The sequence below is a fragment of the Mytilus trossulus genome, chromosome 5, assembly GCF_036588685.1.
Source record: "Mytilus trossulus isolate FHL-02 chromosome 5, PNRI_Mtr1.1.1.hap1, whole genome shotgun sequence".
Taxonomy (NCBI): domain Eukaryota; kingdom Metazoa; phylum Mollusca; class Bivalvia; order Mytilida; family Mytilidae; genus Mytilus; species Mytilus trossulus.
Genome location: NC_086377.1, coordinates 20205509 through 20216541, shown reverse-complemented (window position 1 = coordinate 20216541; position 11033 = coordinate 20205509). Strand labels below are relative to the sequence as shown.

Sequence of the window (11033 nt, the reverse complement as noted above, 5' to 3'; positions counted from 1 at the left end):
ATGGCAGGAGGACGTTGTATTTCAAATAGAGGAATAAAACACGAATTTTCAGATCAACTATTAAAAAGAATTCGTGAAACTAACTCAGATGCCGCAGATCATATCTTAGCAACAATTAAGGATGATTCTAAATGTATGGACTTTCAAATCAACAGACACACAACGTCTACAAACAATATATTTGATTATTTAAATGGTGGAAAACTACACATGCCAGAAGACATATGTCCACAGAAATTTAACGAAGAACTGGAATTTTGGGGATTACCAGAAACTGAATTAGAATCGTGTTGCTTCACTAAATATATTTCATACTTTGATAACCTACAAGTTTTAACTGTTTTAGAGGAAGGGGAATGCAAAAGAAATACTATGTTTGAAATAGTAGCGACGATGGCCGGCGGGAACGGATGGAGGTCTGTACAAGCGAGAGTGTGGTCTGTTATGGAATATCCTACTTCCTCTATGTTAGCCAAGGTAAAATATGTTATGACAATTAGTACACTGTGTTTAAATTTTCTTCATCGTTTCAACTTTATGTCTTTCGAAAAGCGGTATAATACTGGTGCCTTTGTCTGTTCACTCAAACAGTTAAACACGTGTTACGATGGTAAAATAAAATCATGGGAGAAGATAATATAAGTGTGATTGACTTGTGTCTTATCCTTTTTGAGTATATAAGGTAATAAAATTATTATAAACAAAATCATTAAAGTCACAAGTGGTTTGTTGATTTTTATAAATATGACGAAAAGATATGTTATACATAACGGATTGCTCAATATCAAATGGCGAATATCTTATTTTAAATTCTAATTCGTAAACTCAAACGAATATAAAATATGTATCAAATAACCACAATCTCTTACATGGGAGACGCCACTTGCAGAGACAAGCGCACATTTTATTATAAATATAATATGAGTATAATATTGTTGAAAGTTCATATAATATATAACTATTAAGCAGCTTGTACTGGTTTCCCCATACTTGTGGTCCACAAATCTGAAAATAAATAATATGATTAATAATATTATTTATTTTGCAAAATGCTACTGTACACTTTGATTGCAATGGCTCGAATGACTTTAAACCACCTGAGTTCACTCGTGCATGAACTCAATATCCCAATCTAACCGACCTTACTATAATTAACCAAACACGTGTTAACTATAAACAAACAACAGTTTACATGTTCGATTTTGTACAACTTTGATAAATACATTTCATCTTCAAGGTGAATATAAATTGATTAATCGAACAAGGTAATCATTAGAACATAAGAACCAGTAACTAATAGTAGCTTATTCATATATGTTGATGTTAGTTTATAAACTGTGAAATGACTGTCAATAAACTTTTTCAAGAACAAAAGTTTGATCTTAAAATTAAATCAATTGCATGAATAAACCATTACATTAATGTGATGGAACGTGTCATGAACCCCATTAATTACCTCGCAGGAGATCGACTGTAATCGTTATGAGTGTCTTAACTGCTTTTAACCATGGTAATGACAACAAATGTTTAGCTAGCTAGAAAATCACGTTTAATGCAACTTTTTTTACAAAATTAAATGCCTGTTCTACATTCGTTTCCTACCTTTCAGCTTTTGATTTTGCCATTTCAAATTTTCGAAAGAGTTTACTATTTTTGTTATTTTACTTTCTTTCCTTCAGGAGACTGTAATCATAATGTATGTCGTCAATCTGCAATGACCCAAATGTTGCTAAACACCTATCCGACCTCCATGATAAATATGTTGTTGTCCCCGCAGACAAAAGCCCAAATAACATCGTTTTTGTCTGTAAAAGTCATTACATTAATTGCTTGATAAACGAATTAGGTATAGACAATTCACTTGGAAACTCAACATATACCCTCACGATACTTACCAAAGAGGAAATCCTGGATAATCATAGGTCTGTTCTTTGTTCCTTTGGTATTGCAACCAAAGATGAAGAACTGGATCTTCAATCACTGTATTGGATACCTAAACTACATAAATGTCATAACAAACAACGGTATATTGCTGGGTCTTCCAAGTGCTCCACGAAACCCCTTTTCTAAATTATTAACATCTATTTTATCAGCAATCAAAGACGGGCTTCAAAGTTATTGTGAAACTGCCTATTTTAGGGGTGGCGTGAATCAGATGTGAATACTTAAAAATTCCAAAGATCTTTTAGAGAACATACAATCTAACTCTCTTTCATCTTGTAACAGTATTAAAACGTTATTCAATAACGGCCAACCAACTCGTGATGGCGTCCGTAAAATTTACGAAGGGATGATTTCAACTTCACCATTTGGAACTCTTGGTTTAATAGCTTCCTTGTGAGCAGTAACCCTCTATCAAGAAAATCATGATAGGAAATGCAAGCACGGGAATATCGTATCAATTGGGAGATATATACCTCGTATGCAGGTGCTGCTGGAATGTTGCTACTTAGAAATGGAAAGTTCACAATTGGAAAGCTCAAATCATCTCTTTTGTCGTAAAGTTTTGTCTTCAACCGACCCTCATTGTCAATTTCTAGATGTAAGTAAAGATATGAAGCCGACATAACTGTATCTGTAGTATCCTTTATCTCCAATTCGATGGGATAGATGCGTTCCACATAGTCACAAATGTTGAATTGTTGAGTGAAAGAACGTCATCTATATAGCGGAAAGTAGATTTAAAGGATATTGCTAACTTCTTATCTTTCTTCCTAAGAAGTTCCTGCATGAAGTCAGCCTCATAATAATAAAGAAAAAGGTCAGCAAGTAGAGGGGCACAGTTTGTTCCCATTGGGATGCCGACAGTCTGTTGAAAAACACGTCCTCCGAACGTAACAAATATGTTGTCAATCAAGAAATTAAGCATCTTGATAATATCGGTTTCAGAGAATTTTTTGTTAGAATCAGAGTGATTCTTTACAAAGTAGGATTTATCCCTCCCTAAGACAAGATACTTGTATGTACGTTGGCCATTCTTTTTTATGAAGCAAAGTAATACCAACTATTTTGATTTGTCTTTTAGTTTGGAATGTGGAATACTTGTGTAAAGAGTAGAAAAGTCAAATGTTTTAATACTGTTACAAGATGAAAGAGAGTTAGATTGATGTATAGATGCTTTGTAGTGGCACAATGTTTTAAGTTCTAAAGGTATTCTAATCTCTCTGAAAAACTTAAAATTGGAACGTTTCCTTTTAAAACCCAATAATTTTTGTATCGCACAGCCTAGATTACATTTATTCCAAAATAAAACAGACCAAAAATATATTATGAAGAACACGTACAGCCCAGAACCCTATTACACTGAAAGCATGCAAGCAAATTTCCTATCATTCTGAAATCAAACAGCGCACAGCCTTATGATCCGGAAAAAAATACAATGTAAAAACCTTGTACTCTGAAAACACAAGGCTCAAACACCTTGTGTAATGAAAACACACAGCCCAACAGCCTTTAAAAATGGAAGGGCACAGCCTTCAACACTTTTTCTCAGAAATCACACAGCCAGAAACTTTATTTCACAATATGCACAGGAAAATTATAATTGGTAAAATTAGGCAAATAATGTCGGGCGGCCTTTAAACAATTTAAAATCGAAATCAAAGCCAATAAACAATAGAATTTATCAAATTTGGGAATACATGTTGCCATATCTGGTTTTAAATTTTGTTAATTTATTCACTGGTCATTAATTTGATCCTAAGTTGTTTTTATTTCATTTCATTAATTACCTACGATTGAACAAGTGAGCAAAACGTAACACTAGTACTACATTTTCGGTATCTATGTTTATATCCAGATGAGCGATTCATACTCATTATTTGGATTAAACCGAGAGATCATAATGTTATATGTCATAACATAATTATAAAAAAAATAATATGACGTTAATAAATATAAACCTTAGAGGTTAAGCTAGCTATAAAACAAGGTTCTTCACAAAAAAGGCATGCAACAAGTCAGGAATATGACAGTTGTTGTTTATTGGTTTGGTGTGTTAGAGCTTTTGATATTGCTATTTGATTAGGGACTTTCTGTTTTCCTCGGAGTTCAGTATTTTTGGGATTTTACTTTTCTAAATTTTTTAAAATGCCGGGGTCCTTCAACATGGAATTATTCATTATAACTGTACTTTCCCTTTGTCTGAAAATAACGTATCGACAAATTTAAATGTGATTAATTCGTTTACATATACATTTTTGCTCCTTTGTATTACCAAAGTGAACATTTCAAGGAATCTAGACATAGGCAGATATGTTTACCAATAATTCAAATGTTGACTGCAATTTTAAAGCTAGATAAAATGGTACACACTATAAAAGTAATTATCAAAGGTACCAGGATTATAATTTAGTACGCCAGACACGCGTTTCGTCCTCATAGACTCATCAGTGAACATGTACAAATATGAAAAGCATCAAGGATCCAAAATTCCAAAATGTTGTGCCAAATACGGCTAAGGTAATCTTTACCTTGGATAAGAAAATCCTTAGTTTTTCGAAAAATTCAAAGTTTTGTAATTTGGAAATTTATGAAAATTACCACATTATTGATATTGATGTCAACACCGAAGTGTTGACTACTTGGCTGGTGATTCCTTCGGGGACGAAACGACCACCAGCAGTGGCATGGACTCAGTGGTGTAAATAGATATCAAAGGTACCAGGATTATAATTAAGTCAGCCAGACGCGCGTTTCGTCTACATAAGAATCATCAGTGACGTTTATATCAAAATATGTATAAAGCCAAACAAGTACAAAAATGACGAGCATCGCGGATCCAAAATTCCCAAAAGTTTTGCAAAATACGGCTAAGGGATTAATACCTGGGATAAGATAATATTTAGTTTTTCGAAAAATTCAAAGTTTTCTAATCGGTAAATTTATAAAAATGACCACATTATTGATATTCATGTTAACACCGAAGTGTTGACTACTGGGCTGGTGATTCCTTCGGGAACGAAACGTCCACCAGCAGTGGCATCGACCCAGTCATGTAAATAGTAATCAGAGGTACCATGATTATAATTTAGTACGCCAGACGCGCGTTTCGTCTACATAAGACTCATCAGTGACGCTCATATCAAAATATGAATAAAGCCAAACAGGTACAAAGATGAAGACCATTGAGGATCCAAAATTCCAAAATATTGTGCCAAATACGACTAAGGTAGTCTATACCTGTAATAAGCATCTTTAGTTTTTCGAAAAATTCAAAGTTTTGTAATCGGGAAATTTATGAAAATTAGCACAATGAATGAACATTGAATTAATTTGGTGGAACGTGTCATGAACCCCATTAATTAACTCTTGGGAGATCGACTGTAATCATTATGTGTGTCTTGAATGCTTGTAACCATTATTTCTTACAAGCAGTAAATTGGATAGTCTGATGTAAATGACAATTGTTAAAAAAGTAGGTTTAATCCAACAATTTAACAGACTTAATTTTCCTTGTAGTTTTGAACTATTGATATTTTACTTTCTATAAATTAACTATCTTGAGATTGTAATCATATTGTGTATCTTTTCGCGCAAGCAGTTAATTAAAAAGATCAAATATGTAGTAAAGAAAAATAAAATGATAGCAATTGCTTGAATATGGTTTAACATTGAAAATGCAAACTAGTCATTCCAATTAGTAGATTCTGAAAATTTAGATACCTGGAGGAAATTGACTTTGTTGACAACCTGTGGAAAATGAAGATATACACTTGAAAAAGAACAACATGTTTGTCTTGCAACAAGCATCAACTGTACTCGTCCATAAAAAAAGGTTATAAAACAGGCAAATTTACGACCCTATTTATTTTGCTGTGTGTGAATTGAAATTAAATATTTATATTTGTCTAATGACTATAAAAGAAACTTGTATTCACAATATTTGTTTAATATGGCTGCACAAAAGGAATAACCACAGAGTTTTTTTTTTAAATTGCAGAAAAATACATATGACACAGAAAGTAATAAAGATCAATTGATACATCTGTGAAATTATAAAACGCACTGTTATATGACAACATCAATGTTTTTTTTGTATATCATGATATAAGTATGATATATAAGTGTTGTTAGATTTTTATTACATGTAATACCCATATCTATAATTTAAAATTTACATATATCAATGTAAACCCAATTACAGATCAAATAATAGCCCACGGCCGCCAGAAGATCTTCAATGTAGCGAGACAAATTCCACATCAATAGCGTGCTTCAATTGGCCCATAAACAATGTTATATACTAGTTCAGGGATAATAAACGTCATACTAAATTCCGAAATGTATATCATGTATATGATAAACAAATCAAAAAAACTAAAAATGAAAATCATACAAGACTAACAAAGGCCAGAGGCTTCAGACTTGAGAAAGTGCAAAAATGCGGCGGGGTTAAACTTGTGATTGAGATCTCAAACCTCCTCCTGTACATGTAGCCAATGTGGACAAAAAAGTATACAATGTTATTACATATGCAGTTGTGTATACTAACAAAGTTTTCTTTATTTTATTTTTACATTTAGATATATTTATACATCAGCAATGCGATAGTCTTGCTGTCTTTATTCCTACTGGTCAGCAGCACACATCCATTATTTAGAAGGAAATTAACAAAAGATGAATGGTTTGATTACTTCACTGAGGAGGAGGAGGAACTGTTCGATGATTACTGGTTTAATGAAACATATTACGACACCGCAATTATACTACCAAAACATGTTTACGTTGAAATCGATGCTTTTTGGTATCTCAAAATGATAACATTGGCGTACTTTACGATTGAACTTATCTGCAAACTTATAGTGTTTCCTTTGCCATGGAGGGAGTTTATTACATTTTTAAACTTCATAGACGTTTTGGCCCTTATTGTAATGTATACGTCGCTCATCGTAGATCAAGTGAATCCTAAAGAGGTATATAAGGATTCTGGTCATGATATTGTGTATTCACTTCAGTTATTTCGAGTCTTTCGATTATTTCGACTGGTAAGGCACATCAGCGGATTCCGAATATTGGTGTACACGTTACGTGCTAGTGTGGGGGATTTATTAGTTATGCTGCTAACTTTGTGTACAGCTGTTTTGTTGTTCTCGTCTCTCGCCTACTTCTCGCAAGATTCTGCCTTTGCACATATCCCTGACGCTGCATGGTGGGCTATTGTCACTCTAACGACAGTTGGTTATGGAGATATCTACCCGACAACTGTCCAAGGAAGGCTGATCGCGTCAATTTGTGCAATAACTGGGGTGTGCCTTCTTGCTCTACTGATTCCGGTACTCGTTAATAATTTTCTGTTATTCTACTCTCACTATGTTGGAATAGAAAGACGACAAAACGCGAAGAAAAACGTTATCACGAGAAAGTCGTCAGTTGGACCAAAGTAGGTAAACATTCGTCACGAATGTAATCATTTGTGCATGAACATTTAGTCTATTATGCCTTTTTAACTGTTGTACAGCTCATATACAGAATACGAAATACTAAAAAAAAGTTTGGTTTGTCTGTCAATGCCTTCACAACCGGGAACATAACGCTTCACAGTTAAATGATAGTTTGCATAAACCATCTTGTCAGGCGGCTAAATATGAAGAACATTAATAGTGAAATCTTTTCGAAGGTTAATTATATAAAGAAGATTGTCACCCTTAACTACATTCAAACTATTGATATACCTTTATTATATCCTTAGTTGAGAACACAATTAAATTGTATGTATGATACGATATCTTCAAATTGTTCTGAGTACTTTAAAAATTAATGTAATTGTCAAATCGAATGTCACGTGAATCAATCTTTTTGAGGAATATTGTGTTTTCATTCTAATTGTACATTCCATTTGTCTGTCAACAACGTATAGACAAATTGATATGTTTAATAACGATTTATTCGTTTACATATATTTTTCTTGTTTTTTTGTATTAACTTCATTGGTGAACATTCATGGAAACTAGACACTACGCTTAATTTTAAAGCTAGATAAAATAGTACACAGGATGTTTACATTTTGTCTCATTGGCATTCATACTACTTACCTATATAATAAAATAGTGGATTCAATGTGCCATCCTTTGCTATACTGAATTCAGTTCAACAAAAGATTTTCCATATAATAAGCTTAATGCAATTTGGTTGGAATCGTTACAATATATATATATATATAAAGGAAGATGTGGTATGATTGTAAATGAAACAACAGTCCACAAGAGACCAAAATGACACAGACCTTAACAACTATAGGTCAATGTATACTCTACCAGCAGGATCCCGAAAACCCTGTCACAAAATTCATTTTAACAATAATTGCGATATCTAAATCTAATTTCTTTTCTTGGCTAGTTATGCCGTAGATGTTTATGTTTGATGTCAAATTAGTAGCCGGATAAATTGAGTTGCTCTCCATAAAACAATGATAGAACCGATAGGAATCGGAACAGGATTCCTAGCACAGATTGACCAAAGTATAAATGATTAATACTTCACTAAATATTCACTTCTTTCAATAAATAGAATTTATCTAAACGATATTTTAACAAGAAATTAGCTAAGCATTTACTGTGCCATGTTACTTGAAATATGGTTTATATGCGTTGCTGGATAATGGTATAGAGAATGGAAATGGGGAATATGTCAAAGAGACAACCCGATCAAAGAGTAGATAACAGCCGAAGTCCACCAATAGGTCTTCAACCCAGTGAACAAATCATGCACCGGAAAGCAGACTACAGCTGGCTCATAATAAAAATGAGTACTAGTTCAGTAAAAAATGGACGACGTACTAAACTCCAAAACCTATAAATGAAATATTAATTAATAACTATAAAACTATAAAAGACTAACCAAAGCCAAACACTCCTAAATTTGGACAAGCACAAAAATTGTGGCGGAGTTAAACATGTTCTATGAGATTTCAACCCTCCCCTTTACCCCTATTTAATGTAGAACAAAACTAACACTTAGCAATACGTTCAATAAAACTCTGTAGTAAAGAAGTTCGAGTCCGATGTCAAAATAAGTAACTAAAGAAACTAAGCATACTAACAGTGATACTTGAAGGAACAAAGGACTACTAGCATTAAACTGATTGAAAGATTTGTCTTTGTATGAACAAAATACACAACTTGTTTACGGTTTACAATTATACCATCATGAAATATATTAGAAGAAAATTTCCCTATTGAATGGTTTTATACTAGTAATTTTGAGGCCCTTTATAGCTTTGTGTTCGGTGTGAGCCAAGGCTCCGCGTTGAAGGCCGTACACTTGACCTATAATGGTTTACTTTTATAAATTGTTGTTTGGAAGGAGAGTTGTCTCATTGGCACTCACACCACGTCTTCCTATATCTGATTACACGTATCATGCCATCAATTGGTTTTAGAAAAAAATGTGCGCAAAGAATCAATATCCTCGGAAGGAAAAGCTCTTGTTTAATTGATGATCGCGTCAGGGGAATGTGTTTTACAAATGGGGGTCACTTTCCAGTCGAACTTGTGTATCAATTTTTAAGCAGAAACTGAAGTATTTCCCCCAAACTTTTCATGTTGAATTAATGCAGTTACCTGAGTGGAAATAAACTCATCATAGATACCAGGACTAAATTTAGTATATACGCCAGACGCGTTTCGTCTACAAAAGACTCATCAGTGACGCTCGAATTCAAAAAAGTTAAAAAGGCCAAAAAAAGTACGAAGTTGAAGAGCATTAGACCAAAATTCCTAAAAGTGTTGCCAAATACAGCTAAGGTAATCTATGCCTGAGGTAGAAAAGCCTTAGTATTTCAAAAAATTCAAAAATTTGTAAACAGTAAATTTATAAATATAACCATATCAATAACAATTCATGTCAGCACAAAAAGTGCTGACTACTGGGCTTGTGATACCCTCGGGGAAATAAATCTCCACCAGCAGTGGCATCGACCCAGTGGTTGTAAATAAACTCATCATAGATACCAGGACTAAATTTAGTATATACGCCAGACGCGTTTCGTCTACAAAAGACTCATCAGTGACGCTCGAATCCAAAAAAGTTAAAAAGGCCAAAAAAAGTACGAAGTTGAAGAGCATTAGACCAAAATTCCTAAAAGTGTTGCCAAATACAGCTAAGGTAATCTATGCCTGAGGTAAAAAAGCCTAAGTATTTAAAAAAATTCAAAAATTTGTTTACAGTAAATTTATAAATATAACAATATCAATAACAATTCATGTCAGCACAAAAAGTGCTGACTACTGGGCTTGTGATACCCTCGGGGAAATAAATCTCCACCAGCAGTGGCATCGACCCAGTGGTTGTAAATAAACTCATCATAGATACCAGGACTAAATTTAGTATATACGCCAGACGCTTTTCGTCTACAAAAGACTAATCAGTGACGCTCGAATCTAAAATAGTTAAAAAGGCCAAAAAAAGTACGAAGTTGAAGAGCATTAGACTAAAATTCATAAAAGTGTTGCCAAATACAGCTAAGGTAATTTATGCCTGAGGTAGAAAAGCCTTAGTATTTCAAAAAATTCAAAAATTTGTAAACAGTAAATTTATAAATATAACCATACCAATGACAATTCATGTCAGCACCAAAAGTGCTGACTACTGGGCTTGTAATACTCTCGGGGAAATAAATCTCCACCAGCAGTGGCATCGACCCAGTGGTTGTAAATAAACTCATCATAGATACCAGGACTAAATTTAGTATATATGCCAGACGCGTTTCGTCTACAAAAGACTCATCAGTGACGCTCGAATCCAAAAAAGTTAAAAAGGCCAAAAAAAGTACGAAGTTGAAGGGCATTAGACCAAAATTTCTAAAAAGCACTTGATGTGTATAAATCTATTGTCAAGGGAATGTGTATCACAAACAAAGTGTTTCAGAGTAAGGTAATTATTTACCGTATCCACTACAAAAAAAAATGACCGGGCAGACGTGCAATGACAGCACGTAAACATCAGAGCCGAACGTCGTGAAGGATAGTCGATCCGAACTGGGTTTTATTCTATTTTAACTCCCAAATACCCCATAATAGATATTACTATGAACA

At 33.6% G+C, this 11033-nt stretch overlaps 1 protein-coding gene across 1 annotated transcript; it reads left to right on the top strand.

Annotated features, from left to right (window-relative positions):
* On the top strand, positions 1 to 7385 carry LOC134717722 (potassium voltage-gated channel protein Shaw-like). The gene is made up of 2 exons (XM_063580215.1): positions 1 to 477; positions 6525 to 7385. Exons 1-2 carry the CDS (start codon positions 1 to 3, stop codon positions 7383 to 7385), a joined length of 1338 nt encoding a protein of 445 aa, XP_063436285.1.
* The last annotated feature ends 3648 nt before the right edge of the window (positions 7386 to 11033 follow it).